The 17,188-nt window shown below is 46.5% G+C and overlaps 1 protein-coding gene across 8 annotated transcripts in view; it reads right to left on the bottom strand.

The window, feature by feature from the left end:
- The window catches only part of Prr14l (proline rich 14-like), a 66,657-nt gene continuing 49,469 nt past the window's right edge, over nucleotides 1-17,188 (bottom strand). For all 8 annotated transcript variants that reach the window (XM_087583294.1, XM_087583299.1, XM_087583302.1 and 5 more), the window contains 2 exon segments: nucleotides 5,026-5,097; nucleotides 1-3,967 (listed from right to left, as the gene is read on the bottom strand). In XM_087583294.1, the coding sequence (XP_087439420.1) occupies nucleotides 3,667-3,967; nucleotides 5,026-5,097 (373 nt within the window). In that variant the 3' untranslated portion in view covers nucleotides 1-3,666.

Raw genomic sequence — 17,188 nt, 5'->3', positions numbered from 1 at the left:
TGGTTTTCAAGAAAAATTTATTTCCATAAATTAATTAATGTAACAGTGGGCATTTAGAGTCACAAACTTTCAAACAGAAAAGGAACTGTAGGGTATCATGTATACTAGCATTACCAAAGATGGACACATTTCACTGAACTATTAGCCATGATAATACAGGAACACTTGGGACAGCAACTTACTGGCCCAGATCCCAGCTCAAGGGGCCTCTTGTTGAAAATTCAAACCCAACCAACACCAGACAGTCTTATAAAGACAGAGCAAGCCTCAGATTTTAGCATGCTGGGCTGGATGAATGAGGACCCCAGCTTCACAACCAAGATAGTTTTTGCTGGACAAAGTGCGGCTAAATTGGAATATTAATTAATTGTGATTTGAAAAAAAATTTTAAGTCTTCCTTCCTAGCCAGTCTAGATAGAAGCTCAGTCCAGGAAAGAAGTCCTCTCCTGACAGGAATCCAGGTGAGGACACTCCATACCTCTGGCCAATTATTATGCTTTGGATACAGCCACCCACAACGTGGTCATTAAAAAGGCCCTTTTCATGATACCAGGGGAAAAGCTATAGAAACAAACTAAAGATATTAAAGAAAGCACCAACCGCATACTCCCCTCGCCCCCAGGTACCAGGAGGAAAGTATCACGACCTAAAAGTTGGTCTTGCACAGATCTTAATGCACATGGTACAGAGGAGACAGAGCCCCAGCCTGGGGAGATCAAGGGCCGTGTCCCCTTGGCCGCACTGCAGCCCTGGACTTGCTGCCATGCCACGGTCCTGCAGACTTGCTGCTGCTCTTAGCCTGGTGGGCAGAGGATATGCCCAGGGGAAGGATGCCCAGAGAGTGGGATCTAGAATTGACCTCAGGTTGGCTCTGGAGCCCTCACAAAAGACCCTTTCAGGCAAAATTGTGGGGGGAAAAAAAAGTCATGATTTTCACAGCTCTTGGAGGAGCACAAAGTTTAGGATTCACAGCATGAGTTTCTGAGCTCTTCAGGCTCGAGTAAGGCAAAAGCTACATCTCTTCCCACTGCACCTCCCTCAGTCAGCTCTTACAGTAAGGGCAGCAGGAAAGACAGACACGATCTGCTTCAACAGGTGATGAGGTACATCTAGATGGATGGGGAGAGAGGAGGGATGGGACCTGACGGCAGGGAGAGGAAAAAAAGACAGGCACTAGTGGGAGGGAGGAGGCTGCTCTAGCGAGACTGAAAGGTGGCCAAGAAAATATCTGAAATGTGGCTGGACCTGAGATTTCTCTTCTTTCCCCATAATCATGAAAACACTAAACTTCTGGAGTCGAGCCATAGCTAAGTACGTTGTGCTTAATAGAAGCTTCTCAGTCACTTGGGTGGGAAGTCCCCATCCTCAGAAATTCTACCAATTCCCATTACAGAACCAGTCTACATGCCAGCAGCCACTACCTCCAGTCACAGTCAGTGACCACAGGGTCTGAGGACACTAACTAAGGTGCCGCTGAGGCTGGGTGACCATTGGGAAACATAATGGTAAGACGGGTGTGGCTGAGTCTGGACAGGCCCGGTGAACCTTGAGGCAGTTTCCCTCCTCCATTCCCAGGACAAGGATGGAGTTGGGTCTCTCTAGCCCTGTGCTTCGAGATGCTGGCAGTCCGACCAGCGTTTCCAGCCTTTTACATGCCATACCAGCCAGGGACAGATTCTGAAGGTCTGTCTCGCTGGTGGTACCCCAGCTGTGCACACCCCACCTTTTGCCTCCTGGGTGGTCCGGATGCCCCAGTGACCATGTGGTAAAACTGACGAATGGCCGTCTACTGCCCACTAGCTTGCAAGCTGTCTAATGTGCAATGTCTTAGATGTACTTGTAGAAGGGCACCATGTGTAACTCACTCCATTCCCGTAGTTGCAACAGAATTCAGAAGCACTGAGTAACTAACGAGGGAGATTCAGGTGAACACAGGCCACATTTTCGTGGTCTGGACAATGTGTGTAAAACAGGATCTGCACATATTGCTGAGGACCAGCATGCAAACTAGCCAGCTCTCCTCTAATGTTATGGAGTCATGTTCAAGTCTCCACAGACAAGCAGGTTTGTGTTAACTTATGTAAACAGCTGAGGAGGTGAAGGACATGGTACGTTCTCACCTGCTCATGTCCAGTTTGCTGTTTCAGGGTGGCCCAGACCACCAACCCGCAAAGGAAAGGCACAGAAAGACCCTGAACTGGCACCCCTCCTCCCTAGCCACTGACAAATGGGGAATGAAAGAATCCTAGGAGCACTGGCTAACATTCCAGGATAGCACTGCTCACTTCTCTTCAGACAGACAGGAAATGTCCCTGGACCAAGCCAGGAGAATGGGAAGAAATGGCTGTTGTTCACAGCTAGCTTGAGCATCTTACCCATCAGCCAAGCAATTTGGACTCTGAACTCTGAGTGCTAGGTGTGAAGAGTGAATGGGAGATACACGGGGATGAGAAAACACGAGGGGAGGGAGCACGGTAAGGACACAGTGGGAGGGTGAGCTCTGAGGGCCTGTGCTCAGACTACAGCAGCCTACTGCCTGCAGACTCCTCTGGGCACAAACCCAGAAAGCAAGCTTCTTCTAGCATGCAGAGATTTCCAATAAGTTTGACAAAGGACTAGAGGCACTCTCAGAGAGCGCTGGCTCTAGGATTTTGCAGAACCAGGCACTCAAGCAGCTTAAAATGCTCTTGGCCAGCCTCTAACACCACTGATCCTAACTTCATCATATACCAACATTTCAGAGAAAACCACACTCCACCTTATAGTTTCTAGTGGTTATGAGAGAAATCTGCTTCTATGCATGTCACTCAACAGATCTTCGAGTTCAGTGGGCAGGACTGAGGGGGTGAAAAAGTGCTTCCTCTAGTGAGCTACATAAAAGCCGGAGGGGGAGGGGCTGCCTGAAACACATGAATGGAACACTGCCCCTCCTGTGCTGATCAAAGCCTGTCACAGATTCTCCTAAGACATGTGTTGTCTTTCTCCTTAATGTCTTACACAATGGTTTAAAATCACATTTAGAGACCCCAAACATGCAGCAATAATACAAAAACAAAAAAGAAAAAATGAAAATAATCAACACCATAACATTAAAAAGTGCAACTTACGTTGGGGCCTGGACGGGCTCCTCTGGCACTAGTGACCCACAGTCACAGAGGGGAAAAGATGGGGGAAAGACACAAACACACAAACACACATTCTCTCAGAATAAAGGTCCTGGGCAGACAGAATCAAAGTGAGGAAACACACCAGTTCATCTTTCTCAATCACCAGAACAAGCTGGCGAGAACACACAGGCCAGGTAGCCAGGTCCCCCAGGCCAGGTTTCTAAGTCATCTTGGGCAAGCAGCACCATAAACGGAGAGGAACTTTCATGTGGATGCACAGACACCGAGTCCTTAGATTCCTAGTGTTGCTTAAGATGTGTGGCTTTTCCACCTGTGTGGGAGACGGGCAGGAGGTGCCTGATGTCAGTCAGGACCATTCCCAGGGAAAGGGAGCATTCCTGAGGCTCTATACTCAGCAGTAGAATTAGAGGGCCCTTCTTCACCAGCTTCTAAAAAGGCTGCACCTTGAAATAAGTAAAAATTCATGGGCTGGGCATCGTGAGTGGTTTGGGCACAGGGCTAAAATCAGGGAACCTCTTCCAGGGAGATCTGCAAAAGTTCAAAGTAGAGACCCCGAACTGTTCTCAGCAGCTGGCTGATGCTCCTGCTCCTCCTCCTTGGCAAAGAAAGTCTCCAGGTCCATCAGCTTCTGAATCAGAAGAGCGTCCAGCTCTCGGGTCTGCAGCGCTGCCTTCTGGGCCCTGGTGAAGCTGCCGGCCAGCTTCACCTTACCTCGAGCTCGTCTCTTTCGAGGGACTGTAAAATCCGGGAATTCCAGAACACGCTTTCTTTTCTGCTGGCTGATGGAGATCAGGGTACCATTTCGTTCTTTGGGTTCCTCAAAGATGGTCTCTAAACACCTAAAGACAGAGCACAAATCGGATTCACCAACAGCCCAAAGCTGCCTGCACTGACTGGGAACTCAACTATGTACTGCGACCGATCGCTGTTTGTATGCATGAACAAAAGCACACGTGTGGTTGTAACACATGCACTAAGTGGAAAGTTACAACTTTTTAAACTCCATGAGCAGTTTGGGTCTCTACCACAGATTTATGGTTTCCTTCTGTCACAAAGCTATTAGCTCGCAAACCACAAAATAAAAAATAAATGAAAACTGGTGGCTGGGATCAGCTATAGAACGTTTGTCTAACACACATGAAGGGCCTGGGCTACAATACCTGCATGGTCTTAAAAAAAGGAAAGACAGGTATGGTGGTACAATTCTGCAGTCCCAACTACCAGGGAGGCAATTTGATTTGAGTAGACCTAGAATTTGTTAACCGGTGGTGCATACCTCCAACAATAACAACACACACTGCCTGCACATGGGGCTCTTACCTACAAAAGACCCTGAAGCTTGGTTTCATTTAACCTTTCAGGTTACCTAGTAATGCTGCAATGAATGGCCTTCTAGAAAGAAATGCCTTCTAGGTCCAGAGTCTTGGAATAAAATACCAGGACTCTCTTCCTTCAATCCAAATCAGGCAATTTAGCACCCATCCCTGCTTTGAACTGACTTTAGACCCAGGGCACACCAAGTGACACAGCATCGGTATCTGGGCTGAGATCATGGCTGTAGCAGCAACTACAAGCCCAGATGAAACCTGGCAGTGTATTCATCAAGACACCTGCAAAGCACACAGACATTTCCTATCACTGACAAAAACCCAGGCCCCAATTCTAGCTAATTCTAAAGCCCAGCACTGGGCTGGATACTGGTCCGGCCACCTGTAATTCAGAGCTCTCCATAGGCAGAAGCAGGTGGATCGGTAAATTTTGGGCTAGACTGCCCCACAAACAACAACAAAAATCCACTCAAAACTGGGTAGAGCTGAGTGGAAATGGCTTTCTACCCCAGAACGGTGAGAGGCATCAGTCATTCCAGTACCGCCCCTGAGCCCAGCCCAGGACGTACCTGCTCGCAGGAGGAGACTTGTAATTCTTGTTTGTATATATTTCCTCTAAACTAAACTCCTTCTTCTTTAACCTGCGAAGAGAAGAAACAATCCTCACTCCTGCTGTCACTGCCACACACACACTTTTTTTAAGTTGAAAAGAGAAAAACTGTTCATGCCATTTCCTGCCACTAGAGCTGCAGAAACAACACAGGCCCTGGCACACCAGGAAAGCACTCTCCTACAGTTTCACACCAGCTGTGTCCGGCACCTTCCTCTTCTTCATTTTGGGTTCTATAAGACAAGATCTCACTAGGTAGCCCAGTCAGACACTCCCACCTCCCCCGAAAGCTGGTGTTCTATGCACCAGTCTGCACCAGCTGCTTTCTCTCCATTGGCAGTGCTGGGCCTTGTGGACGCTGGGACAAGTGTGCCATCACTGAGCCAGCTACTGGTTTGTTTCCATTCTTCACGGCTTGGAAATGGTGGGCTTAGTGACTGGCAGAAATTTCATGAGCACGTGAACTTTTATTGAGTGAGCTGGTTCGTTTGTTCATCCATCCATCCATCCATCCATCCATCCATCCATCCATCCATCCATCCATAAGACAGGGTTTCTCTGTGTAGCTCTGGCTATCCTGGAAACTCCCTCTGTTGACCAGGTTAGCCTTGAACTCAGAGATTCCCCTGCTTCTGCCTCCTGGGTGCTGGGGTTAATGACCTGAGGCACCACAGCTAGTCCCTGGGTTATTTTTAAGGCTTAAGTATGTGGGTGCTCTACCTCCATGTAGATCTATGCACCATGCGCTGGAGAAGTCAGAAGAGGGTGATGGGCCCCCCGGAACTGGAGCTACAGTTCTGAGCTACCATGTAGGTGCTGAAACTTGAAGCCGTGCCCTCTTCAAGAACAACCAGTGCTTTTAACAATTCAGCCATCTCTCCAGTCTCTCCAGCCCCTCAAGGTTTTTTGTTGTTTTGTTTTGTTTTTTGAGACAGGGTCTCTCTACATAGCCCTGGATGTCTTGGAACTCACTATGTAGACCAGGCTGGCCTCAAACTCAGAGAGAGCGAGCTGCCTGGCTCTGCTTCCTGAGTGCTGGGATTGAAGAAGTGAGACACCATACTTGGATCCAAGTCTATTTCATTTTTGAAACAAGTGAGATGGCTTAAGAGGATAACTGTGATGTCATCAAACCTAACAAATGACTTGATTTCAACACCAGAATCCACATGACAGAATATACCATGTGTGCCCACATACAAAATAAATAAATGTACAGTCATTTTTTCAAATATATTTTCCTTTGAAACAAGGTCCTATTATATTGCCCAGGGTTGCTCAAGCACCTGTCTAAGTTTCCTCATTCAATTTATGATGCTAAGGTTCCTCCAGTGCACACACTAGGCAAGTACAGTTTGTTTTTTTTTTGAGACAGTGTTTCCCTTGTGATCCAGACTAAAAATTTAAGATTCCATTTATGATTTATGTATTTGTGTGTGTGTGTGTGTGTGTGTGTGTGTGTGTAGGTACAGGGATAACCTGTGACAGTTCTTTCCTCTTACCACGTAGGTTTCAGAAACTAAACTCCGCCCACCAGTTTCATTTACCTGGAGCCATGTTGCTGGCTTTTCTAAAATTACTTTGTTTTAATGTGTAGAATAGGGACAGCCTTGGATGACATCCTTAGGAACCCTGTCTACCTCTTTTCAGAACCCTTCTCAGCTCATGGATTAGACTAGATGGCCAGCTGCGCCGGGGAGCACCGGGTTCTTCAGATCAGGAATTCTAAGCTTGTATCACCAGAGCTGGCATGTTTAATCTGGGTTCTGGGGACTGCACTCAGGTCTTCTGGTTACCAGCCTCAAGCTTTTGATTACTGCAACCTAGTGCTGGGATGTTGAGAGTAACATCTGTTTTAGCAATGACTTAAATGTTGTCTGCTTGTCCTGGCTTATCCATCCAGTCCCTGCTAAAGTACACTCTGCTCACATCCAGGTTTAGGCAACCATAAGTAAAAGTGATGCAAATCTTTTTCAGTAAATACATTTTCAAAAAATGTATTGAATATAAAATCTAATGAATATAAACCTTTAGTCCTAGCACTCAGGAGGCAGAAGGCAGGTGGGTCTCTAAGTTCAAGGCCAGCCTGGTCTACAAAGCTAGTCACAGGACAGCCAGGGCTACACAGAGAAACCCTATCTTTAAAAACCATACAAACAGGGGAGGGAATGGGGGCTTATGGACAGGAAACTGGGAAGGGGAATAATGTTTGAAATGTAAGTAAAGAAATATACCTAATAAAAATTAAAAAAACAATACAAACAAACAAAAACCCTAAAGAACAGGTGTGCTGTAATGCATGGTCAGAACATATTGATTAACTGCGTGCTCGCCTGCAGCAACTGAGTCCCTGCTGCCCTGTGGCCCAGCTGCATTACTGCCTTGCTTTCCTTAGCTGTTCTCACAGGCATGCAGTAGTATGTCCTTGCTTTAATGAGTAAAGATCTGCAAGGATACAACGCTGTCCAGCCTTTCAGGCATCTGTTTCCTCTTTGACAAAATCTAAGATCAGGAATTTTGCACATTTTTGAATTGGGGTGGTCATTTTCTTACTGAGTTTTAAGAGTTTGTGGCCCAAGGACACAGCTCAGTGCTATGGAACCTCCCTGGCAATACAGTAAGGACCCAGGTTGTTCTTAAGGACCAGACAGGGAGGAGAGGAGCTGTATATTCTGGATAATAGTTCTTACTTGATTTTTTTAAAAAAAGAGTTATCTATTTATTATATGAGTACACTGTCACTGTCTTCAGACACCAGAAGAGGGCATCAGATCCCATTACAGATGATTGTGAGCCACCATGTGGTGGCTAGGAATTGGACTCAGGACCTCTGGAAGAGCTGTAGCGTGAGTGTTGAAGGTAGCAGACGACTCTGTGGAATCCATTCTTGGTCCGTTTACGTGGCTGCTGCAAACATGTCTGCTGCAAACAAATGCACAGTGTCGAGCAGCAGGCGCATCTGTTTGCCGGGCCATTTTGTAGGCCCTTTAATTTTGTGGTTTTTGTTTAGCTTAGTTTTTTGGGGACCTGGTTTCTCTCCATAGTCCTGGCTGTCCTGGAATTCACAGAAATCTGTTTTTCTCCTGCGCGCTGAGCTTAAAAGCATGTGCCACCAAACCTAGCTAAAGACTTTTAAATTATTTGTTTTTTTTAAGATTTATTCATTTATTATATATAAGTACACTGTAGCTGTCTTCAGACACACCAGAAGAGGGCATCAGATCTCATTACAGATGGTTGTGAGTCACCATGTGGTTGCTGGGATTTGAACTCAGGACCTCTGGAAGAGCAGTCAGTGATCTTAACTGCTAAGCCATCTCTCCAGCCACTTCCTTACTTGGATTTCTTAAGTTGGAGATATATTTTGCATCTATTTTATTGTATCTTGTAGTCTTCTAATTTTCTATCTATATCTACCAACCAACCTAAGTATCTATCAAGCAATCAACCAATCAGACCTGACTACATAGTTTGTGTTTGATTGACTTTTGAGCTACTTTGGTACATGGGGATCTAATTTTACATATGGCAACATAACTATATAGTAAAATCCCAAAGCATGACATGCGCCATTAAACTTGTTTTCCAAAGACAATCTCATAGCCCAAGCGGAGCTTAAACTCTGCTTTGGTGTCTAGAGAACTGGGATTACAGGTGTGCTTGGCCGTTTCAACCATTTTAAATGTTACTATTTTTGGTATGTGTGTGGCACATGCACATGGGCTGTGTGAGTATGTGCTTATCCCTGTGCGTGCAGAAGCTCTATTTCTGTTCACTCCCCTCAGACAAGGTTTCTCAGGGCAAGAGATGGCTGGCCATTGAGAGCACTTGTTGCTCTTTCATAGCCGGGGTTCAATCACCAGCACCCACATGATAGCTCTCAGCGATCTCTAACTCCAGCTAACCACACCAGAAGTCTTCTGGTGTTGTACTGTAGTTTGTTCCTTCCAGGACTTGAGTTGATTGTTCTGAGACAGGGCACATGGAGGACACGTGATATTTGGAGGGCATAAATAGGACTTCAGGGAGTGACAGTGACAGAGCTTGGCTTGTTGGTACAGCTAGCTGTGCACACTTGTGGCTCTCCCATCTTCACCTCAGACATTCAGACCATAGCGTGGTCGAGGAACACTCAGTGAAGAGCAGAGGGACACTTCCTCTGCAGACAGACAGGCGTACCCTAACAAGACGCAGACAAAGCTTAGATAACTAGGAGCCCCTAATGGAGTTTAAAGGGAAGATGAATGAAGGTAGAGATGTGGTACAATCAATGGACTTCCGCATTGCTGATAGCCATTCTACTACAGTCAAGTGAGCACAAGATCAAACTGGTTCCAGGGGTCCTTCATTAAGCCAGGGCTTGTCTGGCCTACTAGGAAAACAGCCAGATTAATAATGGGAGAGTTTACCATCTCAACAGACAATATAAGAAATGACAATGACCAGGATGGTGACACCGTTTGTTTCCCCACAAACTGGGACTTGGCTTGACTACTGTGAAGGTCGGCAGCTTAGATAATCCACCATGTTGGGCAACCGTGTGCTAATATTATTGATAAATAAATGCAAACGAAGGAAGGAACTGCACTGCTTGTAAACGGAACCCAGGGCTGAGAATGTAGTAGGCGCACACAGGAGAGTGCTTACTTTAAAGTCCGGGGTTCCATCCCTGGCACCATATAACACTGATTTGGTGACACATGTCGGTAATCACAGTGTGTCAGAGGCACAGACAGGATCAGAAGTTCAAGGCCATCTTATACAAGACCCTGTTCCCCAAAACAAACCACAAACAAAACCCAAACCTCCCAAACGTGACCTTCCCAGACATCTTTAGAGAACAGGTATGTTCAGCCCTATGGTCCTGAGACCTCTAAAGACTAAAGCCCCAAGACGGATGATGGGCTTGGACATGAACAGACACACAGAAAACCAGCTCGCAACACAGCTCGGCTTCCTCAATCCTGGAATCTGCCCGGCTCCCAGTCGAGCCGACTTTAGGCATGAGCCACCAGCATCATGTGCAAATCTTTCTGTTTTACTTTTTTTGAGACAGGGTCTCACTATGTAGGCCTGAATGAGGTCTGAAACTCATTATGTAGACCAGGCTGCCCTCGACTTACATAAACCGGCCCCCACCACCTAGCTTAAAATTAATTCCCAATTTAAATTTCAACTTGCATGTGTGCGTGTGTGAAGGGGGAGGTTGTTTGTGCCTCAGTGCACATGTGGAGGCAAGGACGGAGAGGCTCTGGTTGGCTGGTTTGTAGTCAATTCTCTCCTTTCTTATTTTCATGGTTTCTGGGGATGGAATTCAGGTCATGAGGCTTGCGTACTAAATGATTTGACTTGTTGACTTGACTATCTCAACAAACACATCAATTTTTAAAACACACTCCCCCCCCCCTCTCTCTCTTTCCCTTTGTTTTTATGTGTTTTGCCTGAATGCATGATGTATGTGAACCATGTGCATGCAGTGCCCAAAGAGACCGAAGAGAGCATCAGATCCCCCGGAACTGGAATTATAAAAACAGTGAGTTGCTACGTAGGTGCTATGAACCAAACCCTGATCTTCCATTGGGGTAGCAAGTGCTCTTAACTGCTGAGCCCTCTCTCCAGTCTGTTTCTTTTGAATTATATGTATGTGTCTGTTCGGGGGTATGCACATGTGAGTGAAGGGTCTGATGATTTCAAAGATACCTGGGAGCTGGAGTTAGAGGTAGGTAACAATGTGGACGCTGGGAAACACAGAACATGTCCTTCCCTGCTAAGCGATCTCTCCAGTCTCTAGTTTAATTAAAACAGAAACAAAAGTCACTGCAACACTGAACTAGAGCACCGCCTCGAGCTTCACCCTGGTGCTCATCACCTTCTCAGAGTTCCAGACACGCTCAGCTTACTGTCTGTCTGTCCTTTCTAATTTGTTTTTCTTTTTTAAAGATTTCTTTACTAGCATATATTAGGCACAATACTGGACTTCATTACTGTGGGAAAAGTCTGCTAATTAAGGCCGAAGCCGGGGTTGGGGATTTAGCTCAGTGGTAGAGCGCTTGCCTAGTAAGCGCAAGGCCCTGGGTTTGGTCCCCCAGCTCCGAAAAAAAGAAAAGGAAAAAAAAAAAAGGCCGAAGCCTACCATTGAACAGACAGCTTTCTGGGGCTCAGCCTGTAAGGGGACTCCCTTCTCCCTTCTCTGATCTTGTCTGGGGAATTCTGAGCACACACATATGCCTCTAACTAAGGAAAGTATGTGGACTCAATTAGACAAAAGGATGAATTTCCTTTCTCCTGACAAAACCCGCTCAGTCAGACCTGAGGTTCCTAAAATTCTTCCCTGTGCTAATGAGGCATTTCAGGTACCCTAAGCCCTCAGCCAATGACCTTTGCCCATCCTGGATGTTTCTACCCTCAGTCCCCTGAAACTTTATAAGCCTTGGATCACCCTAAGTAAAGTTGATCTGCCTAATGATAGCTGGTCCTGTTCTCACAGGCTTCCAGGGCGGGGAGACCCACACATTATGATATTTTCCCACATGTATACACATTAATAATAATATACCTCAATGACTCTCTCTTGTTCCCTTCCCACTCCAGACCTCCCACCCCTAGTTATTTTCTAACTAGTGACCTTTCTGCCTCCCCTCTTTTTTGAGGGGGAGGTAAGCCGCTGAATTTAACTAGAGCTACAGAAGCATGGATGAGGAGCTAGCTACCAGAGGAACTTAACATATTATCCTAAGAATCTAACATAGCCAAGCATGGTGGCACATACCTTTAATCCCAGCACTTGAAAGGCAGAGGCAGGCAAATTTCTGAGTGTGAGGCCAATTTGGTTTACATGGTACTTTCCAGAGGTACATACTGAGACCTTCATAATTGTCTCAAGTAGAGGGGTGGCTGAAACAAAAGTAATGACAACAGCAAAAACCCAGGACAATGTTTGTCCTTTCTGTTGACGCTGTTCAGCTTGTTTGCAATGTCTTATCTGTTCTGTGTGCAGATGGGTCTGTATTTCTGGTGTGTCTGCATGTTTTCTTGTAAACGTGGGAGGCAAGACAGACATGGGTAAAGCTCAGTCAAATGTATGAATGATGGTGGCCACCACATGCATGCTTTGTCTCCTCTGAGTGTGCGAGCTTTCTGTGCAGTGTTTATTGGTTTTGTTTTTGTTTTCTCTGCTGCTGGCACCAGCTGCCAGCCACCATTGTTAACACTGCTTGCTCTGGCTGCTTTGAAGGCCAGAGCTCAGAATTCATCTCTGGGCCTTCTGGTCACTACAGTCAGTTTATGAAAGATAGGGTTTAAAGGCAATGCTTGTTTAAAAGACATTGACGCTCCACCTCCATGCATTCATATAGAAGACTGTACCTCAGGCTGCAGCTGAACTCCCATACTTGAATAAGCTTCCGGTCGTCTATTACTGTCTTCTCTCCTCAACACCTGTCCCACCTTCTAACAAACAAGGGTCTCCAAACCCTACTACTCCTTTCCCGAAGGTGCCACACTTCCCTTTCAGCCAGACCCACGTCTCAACATTCCAAACAGACTCAAGTTGCTGATGTGACTACCTTATAGTATGTACAAGTCATTTGTTTCTGCTGGCTTCTGCCACCCATCATATTTGGTTCCAAATTCTAGAATCCCGCTTATCAGTCACTTCCTTCCATCTGCTCTAACCATCTGCCTCTCGTCACCTACTGGTAAATGTCCTGTCTGGCTCCTGGAGCCTGCTATGCTGCCAGGGGCCCCACTCATGGGTAATTCTCTAGTTATTAAGACAATTCTCTCAATCTAGGAAGCCTCCCTACGTCCAGTCCTTTCTCATTCTCCATGGACTTAGATTTTACTCAAATGTCACTGTCACTGCAAACAGCTTGATCTCGGTACAGCCCAATGGCCACAATCCACATACATCATCTTCAGATTCTCTCCTGTGGTAACACTGCACAGACGAATGATCCCAAAATCCCTTGTAGCTACACTTGCTCTGCTCTACATTTCCAAAGTCTCTGATCTCCAAGGGTTTTCAACTTTCCGCCCTTTCCGCCAGCAATTCCAGTCCCAGGTGCTTCAGGAGCCGTGGGTTACCGTGCAGACATGGCCAAGTCCAAGAACCACACCACACAGAACCAGTCCCGCAAATGGCACAGAAATGGCATCAAGAAACCCCGGTCACAAAGATACGAATCTCTTAAGGGGGTTGACCCCAAGTTCCTGAGGAACATGCGCTTTGCCGAGAAGCACAACAAGAAAGACCTGAAGAAGACAGGCTGGGTTGGGGATTTAGCTGGGTTGGGGATTTAGCTCAGTGGTAGAGCGCTTGCCTAGCAAGCGCAAGGCCCTGGGTTCGGTCCCCAGCTCCGAAAAAAAGAAAAAAGAAAAAAAAAAAAAAAAAAAAAAAAAAGACAGGCCAATAATGCAAAGGCAGTGAGTGCACACGCAGAGGCCATCAAGGCCCTCGTGAAGCCTCAGGCCATCAAGTCCAAGATGCCAAAGGGCTCCAGCCGCAAACTCAGCCATCTGGTTTTTATCACTCATTCCAAGCTTGGGAAGAGGATTTGAAGCTACATGGCCAACCAATGCCCAAAGTCCAAACTGAGTCAGAGGCCAAAGCTCCAGTTAAGGCTCAGGCTTCAGCTCCAGCCCAGGCTCTCAAGGGTGCCCATGCCCCTGTGAAGGCTCCATAGAAAAGGCTCCTGTCAATGTGAAGACAGACGGACTGCTGTGACACACCTACCTACACTATGTGCAGATGGCCAGTGTCCTATGCAGTTTTTACAAATAAACTTGAGACAAGATCTGTTACATAAAAAGAAAAAAAGAAAACCTTCTATCCCTAAGTTTTTTAAGACTACTGTAACACGCTTTTACCCTCAGGAGCTATAAGTTCATTGGGTGGGGTTTGACAGCTGTGAAAGTTTCTCGCCTCCCTAACATCCTCCCTTTTGCATGACACGGATCCTCTTTGTCACCCCATCTCTTGCTTCAGACCTTAACCTCCACATGTCAGCTATGGAATAATAACACTCTGCCTGGCCACTGTGAAGAATACTGGTTGTGTGTCCCTTCTGGGTCCATCTCATGACCACCACCATCTGTGGCCTTGCCCATTGGTCTATTAACTATCAACATCACCCTCATCTCTCCCACCTCCTTCTTTTGGTATCAGACTGTCTTAGCTCCTCAGGAACATATGGCAGACTGGATCCCTGTGTCTGCAGCACGACCCGAATCTGCAGCATTACTACCTAGCCCTGTGTCCGGAAGTTCACAGTGCATGGATCCTCATCAGCACTCAAGTGACACTGCCCACCTGTGCCCTGGTGCTCCTTTTTCCAAAACGAAGAGTGACACCTGGTGACAAACGCTTGCTGAGTCCTACTACAGGGTACAAGGCACAGCACAGTATTCAGGGCCTACCTCTTCGCTCCGTCCTGGGCACGAGCGCAAGCATCACCACTGGAACAGAGGCACTGACTATTACCCTAGCTACTTCCCATCGGTTTTGCTTTCAGTTCATCCAAGATCTCCAAAGCGTGGCTCAGACCTTACCCTCCAGGGGCAAACAGGCTCACTGACTGCAGTAGTGTTACAGACTCAGTAAGGATTGGTTACAAACAGCAGAGGGAGATGGCCTTTTTGTCCTCCTCATGGAGGAATGTTGCTTTTATGTCAACCAATCAGGTATAGTAAAAGAGAAGACCAACAACTCCAGACAGAGTTCCAAAAGCTGGAGAAACTGCTCAGTTCCCCTGCCCAGTAGATCTGACAGTCAGTATGGAATTGGACACTACCCTTCTGAATCCTCTTCTCCTCCACTTCTTAACAGAAGCACCCTGCCTTATAAACTTCTTGTCTATACTTCTTCATAATAGATTTAAAGATTTCTAACCAGAATTTGACCAATTCCTATTACAGGATAACTAGCCCCTAGCTACAGAGCCAGGTCTTTAACCCCCCATTTTGCCCCAAGAACTTCGATGCCCCCATCCAGCAGGTAGTAGTCTAATGATAACATACCTCCCACTTTCCCAACCCGATTGCTTATCAATAATAAACAAAAAAGGGGGGAATGTAAACCCCTCATGGTGTGAGTGGCCACACCATGCCCTCCCAAACTATCATGGCCATAACCACCATTTCCAACCCCTCCAGATGCAAACGGTGAGGCTCTGCTCTACAGAGGAGAAACAATGCCCTCCATCAGGCCACAGAACCCCAGCAATCCCCGGCCACCCTACATAAAGCCTGCTTACTGCTCAGTTCTTTGCTGCTTTTCTGCCAAGCAGAGGCAGCCACCCTCTTGGGTCTTCCCAGGAGGTCTCTTGTGTGAGGTTTGTTGTGACTGTGACTTGGACTGCCTGGATACCTTTCCTCTCAGAGGAGTACACTAGCAGTCACCTCGGCTCCCTGTACATGCCAGACTATCCCAGAGTTACATCCCCATTGCATGGGCTTCCCACAACTATAGACAGTGTTGAGAAACAAACCCTCCAAAGACGAGTAACAGATCATACCGAACCAAATACAATGGGTGAACAGCAGAAAACATTGGTATAGAACTTCCGGGATAAAACACAGAAACCAAAGGAGAGGAGCAGGGTGTAAAGGAGAGGAGCAGGGTGTAAAGGAGAGGAGCAGGGTGTAAAGGAGAGGAGCAGGGTGTAAAGGAGAGGAGCAGGGTGTAAAGGAGAGGAGCAGGGTGTAAAGGAGAGGAGCAGGGTGTAAAGGAGAGGAGCAGGGTGTAAAGGAGAGGAGCAGGGTGTAAAGGAGAGCAGCAGGGTGTAAAGGAGAGGAGCAGGGTGTAAAGGAGAGGAGCAGGGTGTAAAGGAGAGGAGCAGGGTGTAAAGGAGAGGAGCAGGGTGTAAAGGAGAGGAGCAGGGTGTAAAGGAGAGGAGCAGGGTGTAAAGGAGAGCAGCAGGGTGTAGCTTAGTAGCACACTATCTGTGCAGTCGCACAAGGCCCTGCCTTTGACAACACTGCAACAAACAAGCCCCTTGTGTAGCATGAAGGAAACACTCAAGAACATGGGAGTCGGGAAGAGGTTCTGCTCTGTGGTACAGCACCTGCCTGGCACGTACAGACAGCCTGTGTTCAATTCCACCCAGCGTAGGATAAAACCATCCCAATACCTAGTTCCACCACAATCCTCCTGGCTGCTTTTACGTGTGCCTTGCTGCATGGTTCATGCTTTGGTCCATCTGTACTCCCTGAAATGCTTACTACATTCTCTATTGGTTCCTACAACCTGCGGTCTTTTCAGATTTGATCACTGTCTGTTACTTCCATGGTAAAACTGTATCTCATCTCCTTTTCATTTATTTATTTGACTGTGAGTTGTTAACAAAAGTTAACGTCCTTTTTTTTTTTTTTTTTTTTCGGAGCTGGGGACCGAACCCAGGGCCTTGCGCTTCCTAGGTAAGCGCTCTACCACTGAGCTAAATCCCCAGCCCCTAAGTTAACGTCCTTTTAAATTTTGTTTTTGTTTTTTTAGTTTTGATTTTGATTTGAGACAAGGTACCACTATTTAGCCCAGTCTATCCTCAAACTCACAAGCCCCCTGTCTCAGTCCTCCCAAGAGCCTAAATTACAGGTACATGCCTCCCTACCCAGCTTCTTTTAACTTAAAAACATTTCGTTGTTGTTGCTAAAACAGAATTTGTGCAGTTAGCAATATTTCTGTGGGTATAAAGTGGGGAAGACTGACTTCTCCTTAGTTGGTGTCATGATGCCCCTGCAAGGGCCACAGACTTCCAGATCTACAAACCATGGGGAGATGTGTTAGATCAGTGGCTGTCAACCTATGGGTCAATGCTCCATCACGGGTCAACTATCCTTTCACAGGGATCGAACAGCAGATCCCTGTGAAATCCTACATATCAGATATTTACAATATGATTCACAAGAGTAGCAAAATTATACTTATGAAGTGGCAATGAAATAATGTTGTAGTTGGGAATCAGCACACATGAGAAACTGTTAAGAGTCACAGCATTAGGAAGGCTGAGAACACTGTACTAGATATTGCCTCAACTCTTTGTCCAATCTTTAAGGTCAAGACTCCTAGGAAAATGTAGGACCACACATCTGTGGTGCATAGATACTGTAGTCCTTGATGGGACCAG

Source organism: Rattus norvegicus, chromosome 14 (genome assembly GCF_021556685.1).
Source record: "Rattus norvegicus strain SHRSP/BbbUtx chromosome 14, alternate assembly SHRSP_T2T, whole genome shotgun sequence".
In the NCBI taxonomy this organism is placed as follows: Eukaryota; Metazoa; Chordata; class Mammalia; order Rodentia; family Muridae; genus Rattus; species Rattus norvegicus.
Note: the sequence above shows the minus strand (reverse complement) of the source record. Positions and strands in the feature narration are given on the sequence as shown.